Source organism: Sturnus vulgaris, chromosome 4 (genome assembly GCF_052056855.1).
Source record: "Sturnus vulgaris isolate bStuVul1 chromosome 4, bStuVul1.hap1, whole genome shotgun sequence".
Lineage (NCBI taxonomy): Eukaryota > Metazoa > Chordata > Aves > Passeriformes > Sturnidae > Sturnus > Sturnus vulgaris.
The window spans coordinates 25,003,372-25,028,441 of record NC_142246.1 but is presented as its reverse complement, the minus strand read 5'-3'; the positions used below and the strand labels follow the sequence as shown (position 1 = coordinate 25,028,441).

The window sequence follows — 25,070 nt, the reverse complement described above, 5'->3', positions numbered from 1 at the left end:
CTTCTATATAACATGTAGCTGTTAGCTCAGATAATTTTCAACACATAAAGAGCTGTTAACCTGAGCTCATATCATTCACTCAAAAACAACCAACCAAACTGATTCATTGTAATCCTTTTCAACACAATTCATTTCATTAGTGAAGGATATCTGGCAAGAGATTTGATAGATCCTGGGGCCCTGAGGAACATAATTACTTTAACACCCATGTCTGCCACGTAGCTGTAACCCCAGGGTTATGTCTCAGTCATATTTGATAAGGTACACAGGAAGAGATAGACTTTGACCCAAAGACCTTAGAAGCTTTTCACTATTTCTTTGTTTTTACATTCTTCTATAGTCTATTCCTCATCCTTTCTTTCCAGTACTGTGCAGAGGTTTTCCCCTCTGCAGTGCCAATCCTTTATCTTTCAGTGTGTGTCTCTAGTGCTCTCATCAGTCTGTTCATTCACTCATCCCTGTCCTGTTTTGCCCCTTATAGTCTAGTGACATGTAAGCTGATCACAGAAATCTTTATGTTCCTTTGTTCGAAGCACCTCAGCACAGTTCTTCATTTCTTCTTTCTTCCTGACAATTGTGTTCATGACTTTGTCATCCCAGTAAGTGGGAGTACAAGAACTGGCAACATCCTGGCATCCTTTTTGAGCACACACACTGGATAGTTTTGTTGAATGCCATTCTGTCACGATGTTCAAAGCAAATATCTACTGCAATGCAGCTGTTTGAGCTGTGCCTGCACTTGGTACTATTTTTGTTTGCAGTTCAACATATTTTCTTAAACCTCTTTTAGTAAACTCAGATACATGCTGCAGGCTGATAGCTGTTCAGAGAAAAGCATAATCCCTAGGAGCTGCCTGCCTTGGCAAACATGTACATGCTTTTCAATATGTCAACAGGCAATTATTCTAGCAGTGTTTATTCCCTCAGTTCCCTCAACCCGGCCTAATAACTGAGTATTTTTTTCATGTGCCCCCACTTACAAAAATCAGATGGGTGCCCAGAATTGTGAATTTGTCATCTGTGGATTCATCAGTCACAGCTCTAATGATTTAGTTATTCAACCTTTTACACTCTTTTAGAATTATACTGGGATACATATATTTCAGGACCAGGATCATACAATTTTTATTACTCATATGATAATGATTACGAATGTGAGTCCCATATTTTCAAAACCCAGATATTGACATTCTGGAGAGAGTCTTCATTAGCTATTTTTTACTTCCACAATATCAGGAGAAAAGCTAATTCTCTGCTGTTTTTCCCAATCAAGATAATTTCAGATTATAGAATCTTGCTCTGTGCATGCCCAGGGCCTCAGTTGTAATCATCCTTCAAAGCTGTAGTTTATTCAGTAATTAACTTGTTACTGTATGGCTCATGCAGTGTACAAGTAGTTCAGATCTTTATGTAGAACGGTCTGCTGATTTGAGAATGGCTTAAAATATTTTTCTTTGGGAATGTGTTTTTTTTTTTTATTTCATTAAAACAGCTAAAAAAGTGGAAGCTGCTTTTCATGTCTTAGCCAATTTAGAAAGGTTAGAGATTAGAGTCTCCCACCTCTTTCAAAGGATGAAACCTGCTACAATGGATTTTTTTCACATAATGTCTGGAACTCTTTTTCTGAAGAAAAGTAGCCATTGCAGTGCTTAGAATACATTGATAGTGTGATAACATACACTGCTGTCTGGCATGGAATGATTGCATGTTTGAGATCTGGATTTATTTCCTTCAGCTGTCTGTTAGTGATGGGGCTATCATTTGAACCCTTGACAGCATTTATATTGCATATATAAGTAACTAACTATAGCATTGATATTGAAGTTTACATCTAAGATCTCTACTAATATATTATTGCTATTCAAACAAGTATTATAATACTAGTATAGCTTTTTTAACTTTCAAGGGGCATTAGATTTTCCCCTCCCTCCCTCCCTCCTTCCTATTATAGGAATGTCTCATCTGCAGCTGACGAGAAATTGTGGGACCTATGATCCACCTAAAGATGTAGTGCCAAGGCCCTGACATGCTTCATCCTTTTCCTCTACACTAAGTTCTATTTTCTACTCATTACAGCTGTTTCCTCCACTTGGTGTCCTTTGCACAAGGTGCTTTGCTGTGTGTGTTTCTGGGGACTGTGTGGGCAGATGCAGTCACGAGAGGGGAAAATGTGAGCAATTTACAAAGTCCTTTGACATACAACACAGGCAGAACATATGACTGGCCAACATGAGGAAGCACAGGTGATGGGTAACAGCTCACAGGTTCAAAAATTTCTTCAAGAAGAGGAAATATTGAGGAAGAAAAAGAGATTCAGGGTTTTAATTTTACAAAATTATATAATCGTAGAATATCCTGAGTTGGAAGGGACCCACAAGGATCACTGAGGCCAACTCCTGGCCCTGCACAGGACAGCGCCTAGAATCACAGTATGTGTCCAAGAACATTGTCCAAAAGCTTCTTCCAACAAGCCTCTGGGTGAAAAACCTTTTCCTGATATCCAATGTAAACCTCCCCTGACAGCTTCAGTCTATTCCCTCAGGTGCTGTCACTGGTCATCAGAGAGGAGAGATTGGTACCTGCCCCTCCACTTCCCCTTGTGAGGATGTTGAAGAACACAGTGAGGTTCTTCCCTCAGTCTTCTCCAGGCTGAACAGGGCAAGTGACCTCAGCCTCTCCTCAGATGGCTTTCCCTTCAGACCCTTCACCATCTTTATAGCCCTCTTTCAGACACTCCCTAATAACTTTCCGTGTTTCTCATATTGTGGCACCCAAAACTGCACACAGGACTTGAGGTGAGGCTGCCCCAGTGCAGTGCAGAGCAGGACAATCCCCTCCCTTGCCTGGCTGGTGATGCTGTGCCTGATGCACCCCAAGACATTCTTGGCCCTCCTGGCTGCCAGGGCACTGCTGGCTCATCTTGTCATTGATGAGGACCCCCTGTAAGTGGTCCTGTCTCTCATTCCCCAGTCTGTCCATACATCCAGGCTTGCCTCATCCCAGACGCAGAATCCAGCACTTGTCTTTGTTGAACTTCATCTGGTTGGTGGTTTCCCATATCTCTAATTTTAGGGGAGATTTTTTTTTGAGGGGGGAAAGAGGGATGAATAAAAGCAAAGAGGAATGTTTCTGTTTTAGAGTCTGGAGTGTGCGGTGCTCCCACCTGAAGAAGGACAAATAATTTTCTCATGGTGACTTTAACTAAATGGAGTTGATCTGATCCCTTGCTTTTGATGAAAAGTGAGACAATTGAGGATTTTAAAATTAAAGGAGTTGTGGTATTTACTGAGCAGAATGGGAGGAGGCATGGACAACATATCCCTATTGCCACATCCATTCTTTCCTTGCTGCTACCACAGGCAATACACTGGCATTGTCCCCTTGGTGGGAAGAAATGTTGAAGAAGGAACAGTAGAGGTAGGACCTGTGCCAGGAGCCTTTCATAATCCAAGCCTGAGCACAGGGAAAATCTCTTTGCCAGATGAATTTCTGCCTAATAATTTTTAAGTAACACTACTGCAACAGAAGCATGCCACTTTTGAACGTGGCTATTTCAATAGATTTGACAGTATTGGTAAAGTTCTTGTATCTCATATATGAGAACATAAACATCTAGTTTGTCTCTTTGTTTTTCCCTTAGTATTCACAGTTTGCTCTGGGCGCTTGCAGTATTTAGAAAGAATATCAGTCTGATTTGTTGCCTGCAAGAGAGTCTAATTAAAACAAGAGAGCAGGATGGGAACTGATGACACATAGTGCAGCTGAGCTGCTCCCAAAGCTGAACATGGCAGCTGTGGTTTTCGTCATTTGCAAAGCCTCAGCCAACACGTTGGCCCACAGAGTTAAAAAAAAAATGTCTAATTATGTTGTTTAATTATTTCAGTTCCAAATTCCTGCTTGAAAAATATTGCAAAAGAGGTGAGAAGCACCGAGAGTGCCATTATCATGTCTGTGGCTTGCCAGTAAATCAGAAATCATGATGCTTTCTCTTAGTCAGGTTCCTCCCTTCCCTGTGCCTGTGGTCAGGCTGCAGAGGAAGGAGTGTGTGCTTGAACCAGTCTCTAGCCCTCTCTCCTCCCCTGTCATTTGGCACTGACTCACAGCACTGTTTTTCAACATGATGCTAATTAGCTGCTGAGTAGTGAGATACTGTGAACTCTGAGAGAAAAGACAGAAAAAGACTTCAAAGATGTTTACCATTTTTCCCTTTTTTAAAAATTGTGACAGTAATAAAAAATTTCTTATCACTGCTGTCTGGATCCAGCAATTTCTTGTGTGCAGGAAGACATTGCTCCAGGTTATTCTGGGGTGAGGAGGTTATGACTTTGTTCTTTGCTTTCCATGGAGTGGGCCAAAGAGAGGGAGCAAATATGGATTGCTGTGCTAAATCTGGTGGCTATAATTGGACAGGGAGGTGCTAGTGTGCCAAGCAGAGGAAAATTGATGCAGAAGAGAGACTGAGATTCCTGCATCAGAGCAACCTCCTGGGAGGTGGTGTTAGGTCTAAGTCCAGTCTGGGGCACTAACACCTTTCCAAGCACAGCTTAAGGAAATGCTCTAGGTTGAAGTGATGAGGACCATTAGGTCCTTCAGAATCCCTGTTGTTTTAGCTCATATTCACAAAATTACTTGCTGGTAAATTGGTTGATACTATCTTGATTAATGGGTCCACTGTCTTTGGACACAGGTTGTCTATCAATTAAGCTGTTCATGAACCAAAGTTCATCAAAACTGTCTTTATTCAGAACCATGGAAATAAAGTGACTTTTCACACACAAATGGTTCCCACTGGTCATGCATATTTAATTAAGTGGTGGCCCACTTCTGCCACACTGTGTTATTCTTAATTTGCCAGTCTTCAAATAGCTTATTAAGAGATGAATGTTGAATACATTGTCAAAATGTAGGGGGAACAGTCTTTCAGAAAGACTTTCATTTTTCATCTGAGTCTTTTTGTCTTTTATTTTCTTGATGTTAAAGGTCTTCCCTTCCCAAGTTTGGAAAATTCTGCACAACATATAACCAATATAGTCAGTGCCCCACTTACTATTCATTTATGTGATCAAGGAGACCTCTGAACTTCTCAGGGAACACTTCGAGTCAACAGTTTGCATTCATCAGACTCATGATTAACACACAAATAAACTGTGACTGTAGCTGATGTACTTGGTTAGTTATCTTCAGATCATTGTTTTGTTCTCCCACAAAGTAAGTTTCACATTTCTTGTAACTATACTGAGACCTTTTTGTTTTTACATGGAACAAATAAGAGAGAAAAATGAGAGCTCCAAGAAGTCAGGTCTTTTCTGTATCCACTGTTTTGGCTTTTTTTTGATTGATGAACATTTTGCATTCCAAAGGAATTTAGTGTAATAACAGTTGTTAATTATTGCAAAGAGAAATTGGCTGAAGAGAAAGAAGATTTGTCTCCAGAGTTTAGTGTCAGTTTGCTGCTGATCCCTCTTCAGCTAAGGGAATATTGATACTACAAACAATGACTGCACACCACAATCGACTTGATTTCTTAATAGTTCTTTGGGAGCATGTGTGAGCCAGTGATATTCTCCTTTTCCAGCCAAGGTATTATGATTTGAATTCTCATTTTCCTCTCCAAACTGATGATTTTTTGTAATTAGAAAATTACAAAAAGACTTTCTGTAAAGTCTACATAGAAGGAAAAGTACGTTTAATTTCTTTTGTTCTAGTCTGATCTTGTGAGGAGTTCAAATGTCATGACTGCATAGAAGTCTTGGTGCCCATCTGAGAGTGGTAGCAATTTAAATTAAAGATTTTTATTTGTCTTAAACTGGAGATAACATAAATTAGAATTTGACAAAATGCACAAACTGGAGCAAAAATAAATTAAAATTTTTCAGCTGCCCTTGGATCTCTAAATCTTGTCAGTCCCTTTCCTTATTTATCTTTTTCATGTGCACATCTGTCACATATATTTCAGGATTTACTCATGTCTATTTGTTTAAACTGTGCAATCTGTAAATGCGTAAATTGTTGTTAGCCGTCATCCAGATACCAGCCACAATTCCTTTTTATCTTGACCATTATTTTAATATAATTCAAAGTAAATATAAAACAGTATTTTGTTTTCTGCACCTTTTAGCGTTACTCTTCTATAAAAGAAGTGAAAATTGCTCTTATATTTTTTTGGTGAGGGAGAATTACTTAAGGGATATTAAAATACACCACGATTACTTCTGCTCACTAAAATCCCATATCTGATCCCAGGTCATAAAAATTTGAAGGGGACCAAAATCAATGTTAACTGTACCTGTCCAAATGTGAATTTTGTCCTGAGTAGGCAAAGGAAGGTCATTGATAACATAGCCCATGCTGGACCTCACATCGTGGTTGGTGAGGATGCACTTTCCCACTTTTAAAGGCTTACACTTAGCACTGCCACCTGTAAAGCAGAAGGACTTTACTGCCAACATGAGGCCACAGTGGTGGGATGTGATGCTGTAACACATAACTAGTGCTCAAAAGACAGGGAGTCTCTTGCAGCCCATCTCTCTGCTCTATGAAGATGCATTACTTATCAGATGCAACGACCATGAGGCCTCTAGATCTGAGATTTTATTGTGCCACAGGGCCCAGAAAGGCAGCCATGCTTCCCAGTGACAGCAATCTTCTTTCAGCTGTGAATGTGTGTGCAAGAAGGGACTACAATTAATATTGCACAGTGTATGCTCTGAAAAAAATGCTTAATCAAAACTGTGTCAGCTTTAAATTTTTAAGTTGAATATTATCCTGGATTTTCAGACATTTTGTTAGGTAATGGATATATCCAGGTTCTTGCAATTCTAGAGAAGTAAAACTTTGACAGCATGTCAATGGCTCATCCTGTGAGTCAAAAGAGCAACAGGTGAGATTTCCAAGGCAGGTATACAATTAAGCTAGCAAAAGGGACATTGAAAGCTGTTATGTTAAGGGTAGCTTTCCACATCACAATCCATGCTTGGAAAATGCTGTGGATCATTTTTTCTTTTGAAAAGGCTGCAGTAAAATGGGAATGGAGGAAGGAAGAAACAACCAGAATGTAGTATATTCAGACTTCTTTTCTGCCAGCTTGTTAATGCTTGTTACCTTTACACAGCTTTTCTGCTGTTAAAATAAAATTGAAATAAAATCCCTCTCACTTTTCAATGAAAAATTTAAGAGACTGAAATGGATACATTCCTGCAAGATCTTATCCAGAGGATCTTTGGGTTTTTCTGATACTTCAGTGAAACATTTAGGTGTCCCACATTGTTTCTTTTCCAGTTTTCAGTATTACCCTCACAGGGATGGTTACTGGCTCCCTGACTCATGCTATCCAGTTGCTGTATCTCTTTCAACTTTAAGTATATGTTTACATAGTTAAATCAAATGCTCTGTAAATTAAATGCTCCACTAAAATCCAGGTAGGGGGCTGCCATTAGTAGATGCAGACTTTTTCCTTCAAATCCATTGCCCTCTACAATGAGAAATTGCCACAGATCTCCCATCTTCTAGGGTTCTTATTCATCCACAGCACTAGTTACGCCAATCTCAGCTTTAACTTTCAACTTAAACTCACATGAGAACAGCTTTAGATACTTCTGTTGTAAGTTTTTAAACTACAAAAATTTTTGAGTGCTAATATGGTAGCTGCAAGACTAGAGTTGTATCACTGAAGGCTGGGCAACTTCACAGTGGGAACACCAGTACCTGCTTGGGTTTAGATACAAAAGGGGCTTACTTGCTTTTGGGCTTCGCAGCACCTAATTTGAGTCTAGAAATGAGGAAGAACTCTTAAAGAGATCAACCCTCTTGAATAAAGAATAATTTGGGTATAGCAGCAAACTTTAGAAGTGTTACTACCCTGACCTTCACCTTATTGTAATGGTAGTCAGAATTAAATGCACAAACTTTGGGGAAAACTTGAACTTAATTAATATTATACCAAATATATTTTCTAAATACATGACTAAGTGGAATTCTAGCTAATTATTTTCATTTTTTCTCATAATTAAATGCTTTTGGATACTTTTTACTTAGTAACAGTTTTTATCTTTTAAAACTCATTAAAAACCATGACCAAGGTAGAGAGTGTAGCTTTGAAGAGTCTCACAAATTTTCTCTTTCAAGATTCTAAGCATCAAAATTGTGATCTGTCTGAAATTATACATAAGCCTTTATCAAAATGTTTGCCTTTATCATCTCCTAATTTGCATTTCTCCAGTATTATTTGTTATTTAAAATACAGCTCTCCTTGTTTTGTTTTGAAACTTGAATTTCAAGTTACAGTAGCAATAACACACTCCAGTTAATTCATTTCCAGTTGAGCTTCACTCTGCTTGAGTGCTTAAAAAACCATTTGGCTTTCTGTCTTGTACCTTTTAATGCCTCCTGCAGCCTGCAATAACCATTCAAGAAATTCACTGCTTGTCATGGCCTATTGGTTTAAATTAAAAAAACTAAATTTGGAAACTCCACATGCTCTGCTATCAGTTTTTCTAGTGTAAAGCTGTTCTACTATGGGAAATTGCCAACGGACTTCACCATCCCTGAAAAAAATCAACATTAATAGAGTAAAAACAGAGTAGAAGAATATTTTGGCTGTGTCATCTTGGTGAAATAGAGTGTAGATATAAATGTGAAACCTGCCAAGTCATTTAAAAAATCCAAACTATTTTAAAGCAACCTCTGCCTTGGGGGATTGAATGCACCATGGAGACCCTGAGGTGGCATGTGACATGGCAGCACCAGGCAGAGATCCGTGGTTCAGGATGCACTGCAGGAATATCAGCAAAGCAGCATGCCTGTGCCAGTGCAGGTACTGCCTGCATTTCTTCCTGTTTGGAGTGTCCAGTTTGTGCTGCATGATAATCATGCCTCTCAGAGATAACTTTTGTGGAGACATGTCTAATGGCTGTGATGTAAACACAGCAGTTCAAGACCATCCTAAGTCACCACAGCAGTTTGCCTTCAGGATAGCCCCCAAATCCCTTTTTGCTTGACTAGACCTACTCATGTGGTACCTAAAATCCTGGGGAGACTGATAGTCGACAGAGCAAGTCTGTACCCTCCAAAGGGATGCCATCCAGAGGAACCTTAACAATTTTTAGAAGTGGGCCTGTGTTCAACACCAAGTGCAAGGTCCTGCACCTGGGTCAGGGCAATCCCAAACAGAAGTACAGACTGGATGGAGAATGGATCAAGAGAAGGGCTATGGAGAAATACTTGGTGTGTTGGACAAGAAACTTGACATGAGCCAGCATGTGTTCTTGGATCCCAGAAGGCCAACCATGTCCTGTGCTATTGCCAAAGCAGCATGGCCAGCAGGTTAAGGGAAGTCATTCTGCTCCTCTACTCCACTCTAATGAGACCCCACCTGGAGTTCTCCATTCAACTCTGGAGCACCTAGTGTAAGAAAGTCATGGACCAACTGGAATGAGTCCACAGGAGGGTCATGAAGATGCTCAGTGGACTGGAACACTTCTTCCCCTATGAGGACAGGCTGGGAGACTTGAGGTTGTTCAGGCTAGAGAAGAGAAATCTCTTGGGAGATCCTATAGCAGCTTTCCAGTATCTACAGTGGCTACAAGAGAGCTGGAGAGGGACCTTTTGCAAGGGCATGTAGTGATGGGACAAGAGGGAATAGCTTCAAACTATAGGAGGGAATATTTACATTAGTATTAGAAAGAAATTCTCTACCCAGAGGGTAATGAGGCACTGGAAAGTGTTTCCCAGAGCTGTGGATGAACCATCCCTGGAAGCATCCAAACCAGGCTGGATGAAGCTTTGGGGAGCCCAGTCTAGAGGAAGGTGTCCCTTCCCATGGCAGGGTGGTTGGAATTAGGCCATCTTTAAAGGCCCTTCCAACTCAAACCTTGCCATGTTTCTATCAATGTGTCACATCCAGCACTGGGCATCAAAGGTCTCATTTCTCCTACATATTTAAGACTACTGTATCAGCCTTGGAAAGGAATATGGCCTGATCTCTACTACAGAGGAAAGCTGATTAGTAAAAGCACATAACCAAGGGTAGACACAGTTGATATGTAAAGGGTGGCAAACAAGCCTGTAAGGGGTCCTGCCACAACTCCAGCACTGCAAACTGACTCTAGATAGCTCAGATCAGTGAGGATGTAGGTTATTGCACTTATGTATCTGCCTGGTTTATCAATGCTTAGACTTGGCAGATCAGCTTCTCATCAATCTGAAGGGACATTTCCCTTACAGTTTCCTACCAAATACCACCTAGGCATAAATTTATGTACAAAACTGAAAATCCAGGCATTTTTAGGTTCACTAATGGATAGTACAGGGTCCCTTGCAATAATGTGGTAGAAGTCTGTGTTGGGAAAAGAAGTTGGTTTGCATGTAAAGGTTCAGTCACACTATTGGGAAGAAGGAAGTCTAGATTAAACACTTTCAGCAGATCTCTCCTGTCCCAGGGGAATGCCCTCAAGTGGCACAGAGCATTGGGGAAGTTGTGACCTGTGTTAAAGCTGTTCCACTGTGCAGATACACAATGTTAAAGTTTTATGGATGCCAGAGAGAAAAGAAGAGTATCGTTTGGCCCTTGGTATATCTACCTAGAGTTTTCAAGCAGATGCCAACTTTGTCTCTTCAGGTGTCAAGCTGGCTGAATGTGAGCCAGCTCTCAGCTGCAGCTGTGAGCTCTAGGTAATGCATTACTGACTCTATGATAATTAGTAATCTGAAAGGCAGGATTTCTTTAGGCTGGATCCACTGCCCCTCCAAAGCAACTGGAGAATATCCAACCTGCTGACAGAGCAGGCACCTCTTAAATAAGGGCACCCAGTTTTGAGTCCCCTGGAGAACGCCTTGGACAGTCTGCAACCTCCAACTGTTTCTGTGCTTGTAGCTGTTCTCCTTCATCTATGTCACAGAAATCATACCAAGTTTGGATTGATCACAGCATGATCAAAGCCATGCTGTGCCAGTAAGCAATTTGATCCTCCCTTTTTTCTGTTCCTGGCTAGGTCACTATAGAGCTTTTCAGTGTTTATAACTTTATAACTTAGTTATTTATCTCCAAGTCACATCACATGCTGTGTATTGACTGCAAATTGATTTTTGCTCATTGCGTAACTCTAACTTTAAAAAAAAGTTATTGCAGAATATATTTGAAAGCCTTGTCTCTTCACTTAGTGTTAGTTCATATGCTGTATCACTTTTTTCTCTTTTGTGATCAGTTTAGCATGAAAAGCTGTTACATATTTAATAGGCATTTCCGTTTGCAGGTTTTTTTTTCTTTTTAATCTTAACACATTTTTGTAAAACAGCGTAAATCTTAATATGTAAAGGATTAATATGTGCTTTTCTTTTCAGATGGTCTGAGCATTAACATTCCATAAATAGCTCAATTTCCCCTGAGTTGATAAGTAGTCAAATACTTCCACTAAGGACATTTTTACTTTATCATCCAGAATGTGAACAAATTTAAATTTAACTGGCAATTACTGGTGATGAATGGAAGTAAAATATATGAGTGTTTTTCTAATTTAGTTTGCTTAATCTCATCTTCAGTGCTGCTAAGTAATTGCTTGAGAAACCATCAAGACAAAAGGCTCATAACAGGCTCATAGACTCCTATTGCTGTGGCATCAACCAATTTATGTTGTGTCAGCATCATCCACCAAGAGATTCTAGCCTCTGATCCCAGGAACTTTAAAATTCTTTTTATTTGCATTAAGGCTCTCTAAAGAATATAAAAATTCTAATTCAACCTCACTGTGGAATTTCTGTGTTCAGCAGCTAAACTCTCACTGTGGGACAGCTCTTAAAAATCATGCTTAATTCCAGACATACACATTCCCTATGAGATTTCATCTCATTTATGTTAATTACATACTCTGAAGGCTTGGTAGCTATGCAATCATTAAAATCACCTCCTGATCTTCAGTTCATTTGTTCATGTTGCTTTTTTATTCTGATGTTTGGCAAATGTAGCAAGTTCTTTCAGGGTTCAGGAGCCCTTTTTCTTCAGTTCCAAGAAAGATACTTGTGGAGCCAAACCTCAAAATTAAAAAATGACAATAGATAAGAGTGGAGTGTCTACCACCCGGTATTCTAGGTATGATACAGATAATTGCAAATAAAACCAGGACTGGTAAATATTTGTACCAGTGGAACCCAGCCTGGAGTGAGAGTATGTGGTGCCAGGCTGTACTGTACCAATGGGGTAAAGAGACAACGTTTGGGGGTCCAGCTGATACAACAACTTTTCAGAGCTTTAATAAGCAAACTTAGCAAATACTTTACTCTCTTAATTCTATTACATTCTAAAATGCATTTAGGTATAAGAACATGGTGAGACTTCCTCTTGGGAAATGATAATCTGATTTTGGTCATCTATATTGAGGAAAGATGAACTTGAAACAAAGCTGATGCAGAGTAAGACCACTAGTGTAGTTAGGATAGTTAGTAGCCTTCTTATATATACTCTGCTTGTGTGGTCCTATCAGATTAAAGCTAAAACATGACAGCTGACTGATAACCTAATTAGTATCTAATATATTGGAGATTCAATGTCAGGTGAAGAAAAAGGTGATTGACTGATAATTATTTTAATTCACTTTATCCTGAGTTTGATAACTTTTCATTCTTTTTTCATAATTCTAATTTAATTACTGTTCTTAAGATCACTTATCTGGAAGCCAAAAGGTAGATTGGCTTTCTTCAAATTTACCTGAATTCAACAAAAGCAGACAAAGAGCCTGTAAATAATACTTTTTTCCTTGAAATACATAAAGTTGTTTTCTTTCTCTGTTGTGCATGAAAAAAAGTCAAACGGATTTCAAACACTCTTACATTACAGTTTGAAGCTTTCTTGTCCTCACATTGGAGAGATGTAAATGGTACAGGAGACTACTTGTGAAAAGCCAGATGTTCATACTTTTCTTGTTCCAGAGAAGCAATACTCTGATCTCCTTTCAATTATTTTATACCTTGGAAATTGATATTCCTCTAAGCATCAGACTACGAATTAAAAATTGTTGTTTTCTACACTTGGTAAATATGTTTTTATAAGACTATCATGATTTGGTCATTTGTTGCTCCTGCAATTCCAAGCTAATTAAAATTAGTCCAAGAAGCTACAATGGGCAGTCTTAGGTTTCCTTCTGAAATGTATTTTTCTAATGTGCACTGCTCTCAATCTCTTTTCATATCATTTGACTGGTACATAATTAATATTCATGTCTTTAATTTGGTGTCATGGCTCAGGAATGATGCTCTCCAATTTAGTGCTTGCACTGAGACTTTTTAAACCATGCATGTCTAATTTGCTCTCCCCCTTTCCCTGTAGCAGGATGGAGAGGAGAATTGAAAGCACAAAAGTGAAAATCATGGGTTGAGATAAGAACAATTTACTGCAAACAGAAATGAGATAAGAAAGTGAACAGTAAGAGCAGCAATGTTGATAAGAAAGTGTGCAAGGTGGGCCAACAATTCCCATGTGATTGCTCAGAAGCAGTGTTACCCATCAGGCTTATTCAATCAGATGGGAGCTTCTCTCCAGCAGAGACTCCTTTCCCCGCCCTGCCCAGCAATGACATGAGGTGGGATAGATCAACCTTTGGCTCCTGGCCATGCCCCCTCCTGGATGCTGCAACGATTAACCCCGTTCTGGCTGAAACCAAGACATTTGGTTAAAACATACAATCAAGTTATATTGCTCAGAAGGATACAGGACTATCCTGACGGATAGATGCACATCTACATACCCAGCTACATGTGTTTCTTTTCTAAATTTTGCTGGTGCATCTCCATTCTGAGCACGTGGCTTTCTTGCTGAGATTGCACCATTCACGACTTCTTGAGAATCTGGATATGAGTCAGGATATTTCAGGATGATTAAGATAAGATCTAGTAAGGCAGCCACATTAAAACAGCAATGAACAATATCCCTGCTCTGGCAGTCACCTAAGTCAGGAAGGCTACAAAAATCATGCAGCAGCTGTAGCTAGGTCACAAAATTTTCCTTAGTTTTCTTTTATAGGTAAATTAGAGACTCCACGGTTTAAACAAAAGTTATGTCACTGATTTGAGCTTCACTGTGATCTGCATGTGAGGTGGAGCAGGGTTTAACCTCTGCCCTCTCTAGAGGTGACTACAACTCTCATTTAAACCCTTCTACAGAGGAGTTTTCTGATCTAAAGTAGTTTCTTGTCTAGAATCTCCAAATTTTAAGAAAAACACACAACTGGAAGGTGACGGAATTTTCATCTCAGATTCTCTCCTTTAAGGTAGAGAAGATCATCTCCAAATCCTTTAGCCAAATCTCTTGGGATGTATAGGTGCGTGCTGGTTTCACCTATGTTAAAAAATAAGTATATTTAAATTGCCAAATCAGAACTATAACATTATTTTAATACGTTGGCCAAAAAATTCAAAATAAACTCAAACATTATTTTTAAAAATGAAATTAAACCATAACAAGGTGCAAATGCTATTTGTCTTAATATAAATCACAGAAAACTCACTCTCAACATTGTGTTTGAACAGTGAGATGGTGTATAAATAGTATCGGTTTAAGCAAACACTCCAGCTGTGGTCTGATGTAAAATGTGATCTGAGGAGACAATATCTATGGTCACTTGGACTGACAGTCCAGTAGTGACCAACCAATTTCCTTACAGCAGCAGCTGTCTTTCAAAAGACTGCTAATGGTAAAGAAAAATACCTTTTTATTTACTATATAGGTGTTAGGATTCTCCAAATTAATTAATTAAGAGGCAGTTCGGAGAGTTTTTAGACCTCTCTGTAGAAGGTAGAGCTGCTTGTACTTATTTGAAACAGAACTTTAGTTGCTATTAAACTCTGATGAAAGTAAAAAGGATATTTCACAAAAGGGCCAATGAAGGAAAAAATAAGCTTTGAAGATTCCATAAAACTTTTCTGCCATAAAAATGAAGCCATTTAGAAAAATAGTGCATATGTATGAAGTCAACTCTACGTATTCTCAAACTGAGGCTTAACCAAGAGCATTGTGTGAAGCTGTTGAGTCTATATGGGAATGACAGTAGCTAATTTTGAGTCCAGCCAGGCATGAATGAACTTCATGGCTTTTTTGTTAGTCTTTTTCTCTTCCTTTCAGAGCTGTTGAAAAGGTAGAGTTATGAAGCCATCTTTATCATACTAGCAGTTCTGTACTACACCTGCCTAAGTTTTATAATATTGTGCATAGCCTCTTGTTATATTCGAGATTGCCAAAAATAAAGGCATAAGATCCTACAATATAGCTTAATAGCTGTCCAATTTATCACTGTTTTGCACTATGTTGACATTACAGAAACATGACCTTGCAGAACACCCAGATGGCAATAAAATCAAGAACAATCAAATACAGAGTTCTGTAAACTCTGATAGATAAACTCCATGTTACTTTTTCTACTGCCTTTGTACAAAGATGAATATGTCTATGCAAGAAACCCAAACCCAAAACCAAAAAGCAAATCAACAAAAAAGAATCCCCAAACTCAAACAACTCCATAGTAAATTTTAAATCTAAATTCTTTCTCCCCGATTTTTCCTTTATTTTTTTTTCTTCTCTCTTGAGGTTGGAGCAGTTAACCTAATACTGTGGTATTTAATGAAATTAGGATAATATTGGTATAGCGTTTTATAGCAAAAATAGATACTTCAGCAAATATCAGTGCTAGTTCTGAATAGGAAAACGAAATTCTTTATCTCATACTTCTCGTTTAGAAAATAATGGCTATATTCAACTGTATCATTTTCATTTTTATAACCTTATCTAGCACATTACAGGAGTGGAGTTGCTATAGCACTTTTCTGTTTCTATCCTTCTACACCTCAAATGGCAAAAGTCAGGATGTCAGGATCTCAGTTTTTAGCTGCTCTCCATGTTTGAAGTCTCTGGTGAGGAGATGATAAATTGAGAAGGATCATGAGATGCTTGTTTCTGTGCTGAGGTCTGCTTGCAATGCAGCTGCTGCTCTGTGGTGCAGTCACCTTTGGTAGATGCTCACTGGGTTTGTTTGCCTTACAGTACCCGAGACCTTACTCTTCTGTTTACAAGGGAAGTGAACATACCCAGAAGGCATGTTCTAGTCAAATCCATTTTTGCTACACTTTATTGTTACTAGCATTTGATTACTTACATATTTTAGCTGGTTTGTTTTTTCAGTTTGAATATAGAGTGTTCCACTTTAATAAGTTCTCTCTGTGGACTTCTGCAGAGATAATTTTGTGTTCTTTATTGGTATTGATGAGATTATAGATATTCAAATATCAGTGTCATATGATTTCCTGATAAACTGTCCTACCCTGAAGCTGGATGTCCCTTCCTGCTGGCCCTTAGTTATGGGAATAAGCTGAGAAGATTCACCTGATTTTAATGAGGATGCCCTCAAGTGGAGTAAAACCCATTCTGTTGATTTCTGCTCTCTGAGGTTTTTAAGGTGGTAATGTCTTCCCATTTTCCCCACAAGATGGTTCCTGATGAAAAAGCATGTGAGCAGAAACGGGATCTGCAGCTTGATGCACCATTACTTCAGACTTCATAAATGCCCAGACTGAGAATTTGCAGATGTAGAAGTTACCTAATTTTTCAAAAATTACTGGTCTTTTTGTGAGCTAACGGGGATGCTGCCAGCCTTTGTTACTGTCCCATTGAGGAAGTCACTCAGTGGGTAGGAAAGGCATAGAGGGGAAGGTCAGCCCATCTCTCAACAACTCAGACTCCCAACCCAGCGGCAGAGGAGTGTGAAGATTGCTGTGTTTGAACGGGTGACCCTCGCTGTGGCGATTATCTGTGCTAACACTCCTTTCACCAGGGCGGGCAGGAAGGAGAAAGGTCTGCATGTGCCTCTCATGCGTGTTACTCTGCCTGCCAGTCCGTGGGGCCACTCGAGGTGTGAGCAGTTTCTGCTGTCCCCAGCCACCTGCTATGAAGTGCAGTTGCCTGTTTGCCGGCCCCTATGATTAAACAGCACTGTTTGATTTAGTTGCATCTAATGCTCAACTTGATAACAAGACATATAGGACAATAGAGAATTAAATTAAATTATCTGCAAACCCAGTGACCCACTTTCTATTTTAAACAAAGCAGAAGTGTTTAAAATACACAATTTGTTCATTTGCCACACAGAAGAATGTGTTGGGAAGAAACGGTTATGCTTTGCATAATACTCTAACAAGAAAAAGCTAATGTGATATGACAAATTATATGTAGAACTGCAATGATAAAATACATTGGTCTTCTGGAGATTATTTTAATTGTTTCTTTTTGTCTTTCATATGCAAATAGATAAGTGCTGGTCTTATAAAACATTTTACAGCTAAGAGGGTGACTTATTAGCTGCCTTGTTAGTAACATTCACAGTGCTGTCTTCCCAGTGCAAGGAATATGTATAAGAAGGATCTAGCCAGGATGACTCTGTTCATTGCAGCATTCATATTCTTACATATTTGAAATTCAGAGAAATATATATAATAGCAGGTAAAATTTCAATCTTGCTGTAGAAACAAATGTATTTCTAATTTACCAGGTAGAGAATGCTGAAACCGATGATAGAATGATGCCACCTACTTTATCAACAGGCTCACTATCTGCTTCACTTTGTTTGGAACATAATTAGTCTTGTTTTAAATAATTGCAGCTATCAGTGCAGACCTTTGAACAACAAGGAGCATGTTCAAAAACAATAACCTTTTCATGAATTAATGGTGCTATAATTTTCTTAAAAGTTCTTTTCTTTTTCTTCTTATGCAACTGTCTATCACTCTTTGGCTAATATGCACATATCACATGCTTGTCTGAATAATTATTTTTTTCCTATTTTTTTGATTTACTAAAATGAAAGGTCTTAGCTAACAAGGCAAAATGATATTTTAGGAAAAGATTTCTACAGACAGACAAGAATTGTTGCAGTTGTCTCTTGCTTGTACAGTATTTCTTTCTCATCAGCTACTTTCTTGCTTCTTACTGTTGTGTAAATAGACCATTAACAAGTGAAAAAATACTAAGAAAAAACCCTAAAGGGTTGTCAACTCCTATTAACATTTATGGTATTTTTAATGTATGTTTAATGTATGTATCTTGCTGGACCAAGGTGAACCACTCAGCAGTTAGACTGCAAGCCTCCAAATTGATCTGACTAATCTTAAATTCACCTTCAACAATATTAATATATATATTAGTTATACATGATACTGAACCAATGTTTTTGTTTTTTTTTTTTTTTTAACAAACACCAGGGAAACTGAAAGTAGAGAAAAAAGAAAGGCTATTTTATCTGTGTTCTGTCCTGAAATTCTTCTGTATTGCTGTTCCCAGAGGATGTAAAAATCCCTTTAGACTGCAGTGACTTTCTGCAATGACAGTTGAATCATATTTTTGTCAGGTTTTATGATGTCATTTCTTCTATCTAAGAACTAGCATGCTAAATTTAAATTTATTCTTCCAAATAATATAGGAATTGTTAAGAACAGTCAGAAACCTTTGCTAAATTGATAACCATACTTTTCCTGTATCAGACATAAAATAATAAACCTATTTTATTTTAGCTTGATTTTTAAAATCTCAGTAAAATGTTGCCCATTGTTGAAACGGATGAAACCCATTTCTTATGTCTTGTATCTGGATTCCCTGGTGCAGATGGATTGAAATCACAACACAGTCTTTACCTTGGCACTTGCACATCTTTGCTTCTCTCTCTGGCCGCCTATGTTAACAAGACTTAGTATCTTCATGAAACTAGGAAAAAAATACAGTGTAATTAAGGATATAAAGTTAGGATATAAAGGAGGGATAAAAAATGTTTAAGGTGTTAAAGACATTTCTTAACATCTTTATGGTATTTACAATAGCACATTCAACTCTGTCATATTCATCTGATAAATGGTAATGACTGCAAAAGAGGAAGAGCTCACAGGGATACAGACAAACATAGATATTCACACAAAGATGTGAATCCTTGGTGACTTTAAACCTCATTTCCTTGAGGCAAAGACCAAGTAGGGGCAATTTCAGCTAGTTAGTTGAACTGAGGAAAATCTATGATGAAGCTTATTACAGCCCTTGTTCTTCAACATTAAGCTTGCCTATAATTTAACCTGAAAATGCTGAAAGTTGTAGCTACAGTAGTAATAGATGTACCTGGTTTTCAGGGTATTAACTCAGATTTTTCTTTATTGGTTATTTTTTAGCTTGAGCTTATGCTAAGTAAAACATGCTGTCAAATCTGACTAATGCCACTGATGCTTACCATTTATAGTGCAGAAGGATAGAAACAGAAAGGATAAAATACTGCATTTACTTAGTGATATTAAATGGTCACTAGCTGATTATTGTAATAATCATTCTTCAGATAACTCTTCATATACCCATGAGTTAAGGTATTTGATAACAGACTCTTCAATCTCCTGGGGGAGTGTCCCACGCATTAGAGATAAAATATGCTGTGAAACTTGATAGCTGTAAATTTCCCTTCTGGTCTTTGTGTAAAAGAGCACTTGCTCTGGGTAGTGAGGTTATTGGTACCTATCAGATCAGCAGGTGAGATTCTGACATGATAAGACTTGGTTTCAGAAACACAGCTGTGCCTAAAAACGGAATTTGGCAACCAAGTTTATGGCCCTGAGTCTTGTCCTTTTTGCCTGAAGGAAAGACCTAAATAGATCTGGGAAGGGAGGTACTGAAGGCAGCTGGCAGATATTTTGAGAAGCAGAGCATCCTAACTGTTGGATGTGAGCCCTTCAATCCCTTCTTGGATTTGGGTCACAATTCATCTCCTACTGCTATAAGATATAACTTCAGAGGAGGAGAAAGCTACTACGTGTGCATATAGAGCCTGTGGCTTTCTTCAGTCTCAGGAGCTACTAAGTTTTGGGGCCTTGTAGCAAGCTGTTCATTAACTACTTGCAAGTTTGAGCTTTTTTTTCTCCATCTCTGATATTAAATTTACTGACATGGAAATAGAAATGTTAGATATGTAACTGCTTAGAAGCTCTTTAAGGTTTCTGCTAGTTGTTGGGAGGTGGGAAGTGGTCTCTGCTGCCATGGCATGGCAGATTCCTGCCCATTATTAAACTCAGCAGGTTTTGGAATTAGCTAGTTAAGGAGTTTTTTGCTCCAAAGGGTTAATATTGCTATATGTGCCTTCTCCTGAGAAAGAAATGCTGCCTGGTGTGGGTGAAGAGGAATATGAGCAAAATATGGATGTCTTGGTCCGAACAGTGATTAGTTCCTCATTAAAGAGACAGAGAGAGACACACACAGTAACTATAGCAACCACTGCATATAAGATCCTCTACCCACCTCATTGTATCCCACGTGGTTACAACACAGATTTTAAGCTATTGTTACTAGTTTGTACAGCCATTCCTCTAACTGAAGAGTCACATAATAAATGCCTTTCAAATATGCACATATATACATATGTGTTTTTATATTCACACACATATACAGACTCAAGAGAAACTGAGTTTCCTTATGATTAGCTAAACAGATGGATAAAACCACCAGTATAAATACCCATCCATGGAATTTGTAATATTTTTTTCTTGCTGTCTAATGGAAAAGAAATGCCATAATGACTCAGGAACTATGTCACCATTTAAGATTTATTGTATCTGTACATATATTTCTATTCTCTGAGCTATTACATGTTTAATTCCAGCTGCTTCTTTCTAATAAAATACCATTAACATTTAAAATTTGAGTTAATGGAATAAGTCTCAGATATCCTGCTACCTATATCAAAGTATATTCCCGACCTCTCTCAAGTCCACAATGTCATTAACCTGTTCCACTGCACTCCACACCTGGCTAACTGCATTAATGCATGATACTGCTCACCTACTTGGAATGAAATGACTAACATTTAGCCCACTGATCTGATCAAGCATAAATCTGAAAAAGACAAATTGCTGGCAAATGTTCCCCCTTCGAAGGAGGTCGTGGCAAGGTTTACAATATTCATCCTCCTCAATCTGGCCAAAATATCTTGTTCTGTACTAAAATTAAAGGGCAAAAGTGAGTTAAACCTATTGCCTCAGCAGCTATTTCCAAATCCTGTATTTTACAGACTTTTAGCTAGAAATTCTGAGAGCTTCTAGTCAGCAGAATTGAACATCTTTCTTTGGTTTGAAACTGATATTGCCAAATGGCAAGTCCTTCCACTTACTTCTGATAATGAAACCACTTAGTTGTAATAATTCTATCAGCATTAACATGATCAAATTTCAATCGAAATCTACCGAGAAAGTCTTTGCTCATGTGAGTGGATACTATAGCAACTGAAATGCCAGAGAGGATCAAATACATTTCTAAACAATTTCTTTTTATAACAGAGGAGTCTCAGTCCAGTCTCCCAGTCTTACAATCATGAGTATACTTCCAGTCACTGAAATGTAAGGGGTTTTATAGGTCACAAGACCTATTCTGATAGCTTTTTAAAAGCTTTTAGACTGGTTCAGTGAAAAGTGTTAAATTTTTACTCTTCTCAAACAAGCTCCTGCATGTTTTCTGCCTGCCTTTATCTTTTAAAGTGAAAAAAAAATCCTTTCACCTCAGTGAAATATCTCCACTAGCCTGAATACCAAAGCAAAATTTCACTGAAATGTGAGCTCCACTGAAATTTCTTCTGTTTCCAGTAAGGTACACATTTCCTTCTTTCTTGAAATAAAATCAGGCTCTTCAGGATCAAGATCTTCCTGACACAGTTCCTGGGCATGGGTTGCAACTCACTCTTTGTAGCTATAGGGCCATGCAGTGACTTATCCTGGTCCTCACAGTGAACACGGGCCACAGTGACTCCTGGGACATTCAGTTTGCTTTTCTTGCATGTCTCCTGATCTGGGAGCATGTGGAGGCTGAAGTTTCTGAGGTATCCAGATTGTTCAGCATATCCAGATATTTGCAGACTACAGTGGATAATTCATACAGTTATTAGGGAGAAAACCTGTATGTGTGAAATCTGCCTCATTACACCAGGGCTCAGCAAGGTTTAGACTAAGGTGCTTTTGGTTTCCTAGAGTCTCCTGGTCACATTGCATAACTTCTTCCCCAGAGATGCTTCTTGCCTAGATGTGCAAGAAGCAGCAGCAACTCTGAACAGAAGGGCGTTGACAGGTGAAAAACAAGGAGCTCTGTATTATCTGTATTTAAAAGCTACTTCAGAAGAGGTAGAGAAAGAGGGTATGTCAGACACAACCAAAGAATCTCTTGAGATGTATTGCCTTGGGTTCTTGCTGCCAGCAACATAGAAAAAAGGAATTTGTGACACAGTTCTAATTTGTTGTTCAGAATACAGTTAATTTTAAACCTGTCAAAATTAAAAAACAAACCCTACAAACCCACTGCATGTTTCTATTATATTTGAAGCACATGATGTCAGCCTGAGCATCTGGGAGAACTTTAACGTTTTTGTCACTCTATAAATGCAGTGGTATTTTCAAGTGTATCATGATGTACTGACAGGTACACCTTTTTCTCTTTTACCTTTGAAATAGAACAAAACTTTCGGAGATATTTCAGAACACAGAACACGCATCCCTTAATTTCTGCAATACTTTTTGTAATTAATGATATTTTCATTTTCATTCTACACAAATTTTCTCATTCGTTTCTTCCTCTTTCAGGTCAGTCAATGGACAAGTAAACACCTAGAATGTCTTTTTGTCTTTGCATGTAAATTAGTAAGGTGAAATACCTTTTCTCTACAATATTCTGGCAAAACTTTAAATTATGCATAACCCACCTGATATCAAAAAGCTGTTTTATATTTGTGCAACTTCAATCTCTTAAAACAGAGAATCAGAATAGTGTTCATTATGATTATGTGCATGCACAAAATGAACACTTGGAGTAAAGTTATGGGATGAGCTAGTAGAGTCTGGCATTTAGTTACTTCTCTAGAGCTAAATTATACCATTTTTTTTCCATTAAAGCTGAAAGTCTTCTGAATTTCAAAACCAGTTTTATTGTCTGTATTCCATAACGTAATTAAAGATCGCAATATAGCTTTTCCTGCCATTTGCAGGGAATGGCGGGAAATGAAAAAATCATGCAGATGAAGAGATGATTTGAGATTGATGTTAGCAGCAGAATTTTGGGTTTTTTTTGATTATGGGTTGGTTTATATGCCACTGAGTCTGCTGGGAATATATAGGGTCAACCTGTCTCCAAGCTAAAAAGGAATCATACCTTAAGAGTTAGCAGGGCTTGTGGAGAGAGCTTTAAACTAGATTTGAATTAGGCTGGAGAAAAGGAGGCTCAGGGAGGAACCTTATCACTCTCTACAGCTACCTGAGAGGAGGAGGTAGTGAGATGGGGTTGGTCTCCTTTCCCATGTAGCAAGTGACAGGATGAGAGCAAATGGCCTCAAGCTGCGACCAGGAGCAGTTTGGGTTAGGTATTGGGAAATTTTTTTCATGGAAAGGGCTACATAGCACTGGAATAGGTTGCTCAGGGAAGTGCTGCAGTCACCATCCCTATAAATATTAAAAATATATGTGGATATGGCACTTGAGGACATTAGTGGTGACCATGGCAATGCTATTAGGCTGGCAGTTGGGCTTGATGATCTTAAGGTCTTTCCCAGCCTTGTTGATTCTATGGTTCTAACTTGCTAATTACACCAAATTATCTTCAGAAATAAGGTCATTTTGTTTCCCAGTCCCATTTTGTATTAATTTCCTTTTTATTGTTTCAGTTTGTTTAGGTGTTTTATTTTTTATAGTGAATGTGGTTTTGTTTGGGTTTTTTTTGTTTGTTTAGTTTTGTTTGTTGCTGCTAGCCATGGACCCCAGTTACATGCTTGCACTGTGCACTCCTTTGTTCATTGTCAGATTAAACAGCATAAGGAGTGCTTGTTGAGACAGGTACGAGCTGTGAGCTTGCCCTTGTCCTGGTACAGTCAGCCTCTTGAGCTGAAAACACTCAATATAAGCTTAGCTCTGTGATCTAGAGTGACAAACTTCAGTGAAACAATTCTCACTACTGTCTACAGAATCCTGAGACCTGTAAATGTCTGTCTGGAGAAGTATTCAGAAAATGGATGGGTGGATGGAACAATGGATTAACTGGAAATAGGCACAGAAATCATCCATGAACTGAGTCAAGGAGAGCTAGCACTATGCTGACTGGATGAATTCTGACTGGCACCTGAACACCAGTGGGAAGTGGGGGTTTTGACATTGCTGCCCCACAAACCAAACACAGACACTGGAGATTCCACCTCTGACCTCTCCTAAAGAAAAGCAAGTTTGGAAAGGCACTCGTGATTTTAAAATTTAAGGGTATTTTAAACCATCTACATAGTGCCACCATATTTCTGAGAAGTACACAATCTTTGAGTACTGCAAAACATGGACTATTGACTGCCATTTTTGTAGAGGATTATTAATGTGCAAAGACAATGTCACCTTTTGTAGGGTGTATTGTATTTGGTCCAGGTCAATAATCACTAAAAGTAATTAGTCTTGGTAGCTTGTGTAAAACAAACTGGTTGTCTCAATTTCCAAAGTATGTGTAGCACAATGAAAGTTTTTTTAGTAGAAGCTTAAAACCTCGATCCTTAAGGATCCTTAAGGTTTCCTTAGCTCAAATGCTTCATTTCAGCAGGATGTATAAAGAAGACTTGTCCTTAGTTTCACTTGAGCCAAGTACAATTCAGCCTCTAGTCCTTTATTTTTTTTCACCTCCAACCTCTTCTTTCAATACTCTGTCAAAAAGCAGTTAGTCAACTCTTACTCTAAAATAACCATCACAGTCAGATGGGAACAAGAACCAAATAGTGTCTAGTGTTTAAAAGACTATTCAGGAGTCTCATTTACATTATAGTATATAACTGCTTAGTTCTTGAGGTGAATCTTGGCAATAACACTTTACCCAAGTTACAAAAACCAGACCTGTTTTCAAGCATATTTTATGCTAGTTTGGGATTCTTGGTGGCTATTCCTCAACTCAGAACATCTTGTTATTGCTTTACTTTCCTTACACTTCAATGTGGTCAGAGAACTTGAGCAGCTATGAAACACTCCAATTTTGGTCAGAGTTCTGGAAGTTATTTTCAGCCTCAGATGATATTTCT

At 38.4% G+C, this 25,070-nt stretch overlaps 1 protein-coding gene across 1 annotated transcript in view; it reads right to left on the bottom strand.

Moving 5' to 3' along the window:
• Positions 1-25,070, bottom strand: part of LOC148223913 (uncharacterized) — a 48,811-nt gene that overhangs the window by 7,235 nt on the left and 16,506 nt on the right. The window contains exon 2 of the mRNA XM_088164402.1: positions 18,661-18,730. Within this exon, the coding sequence (XP_088020528.1) occupies positions 18,661-18,730 (70 nt within the window). The remainder of the gene's footprint in view (positions 1-18,660; positions 18,731-25,070) is intronic.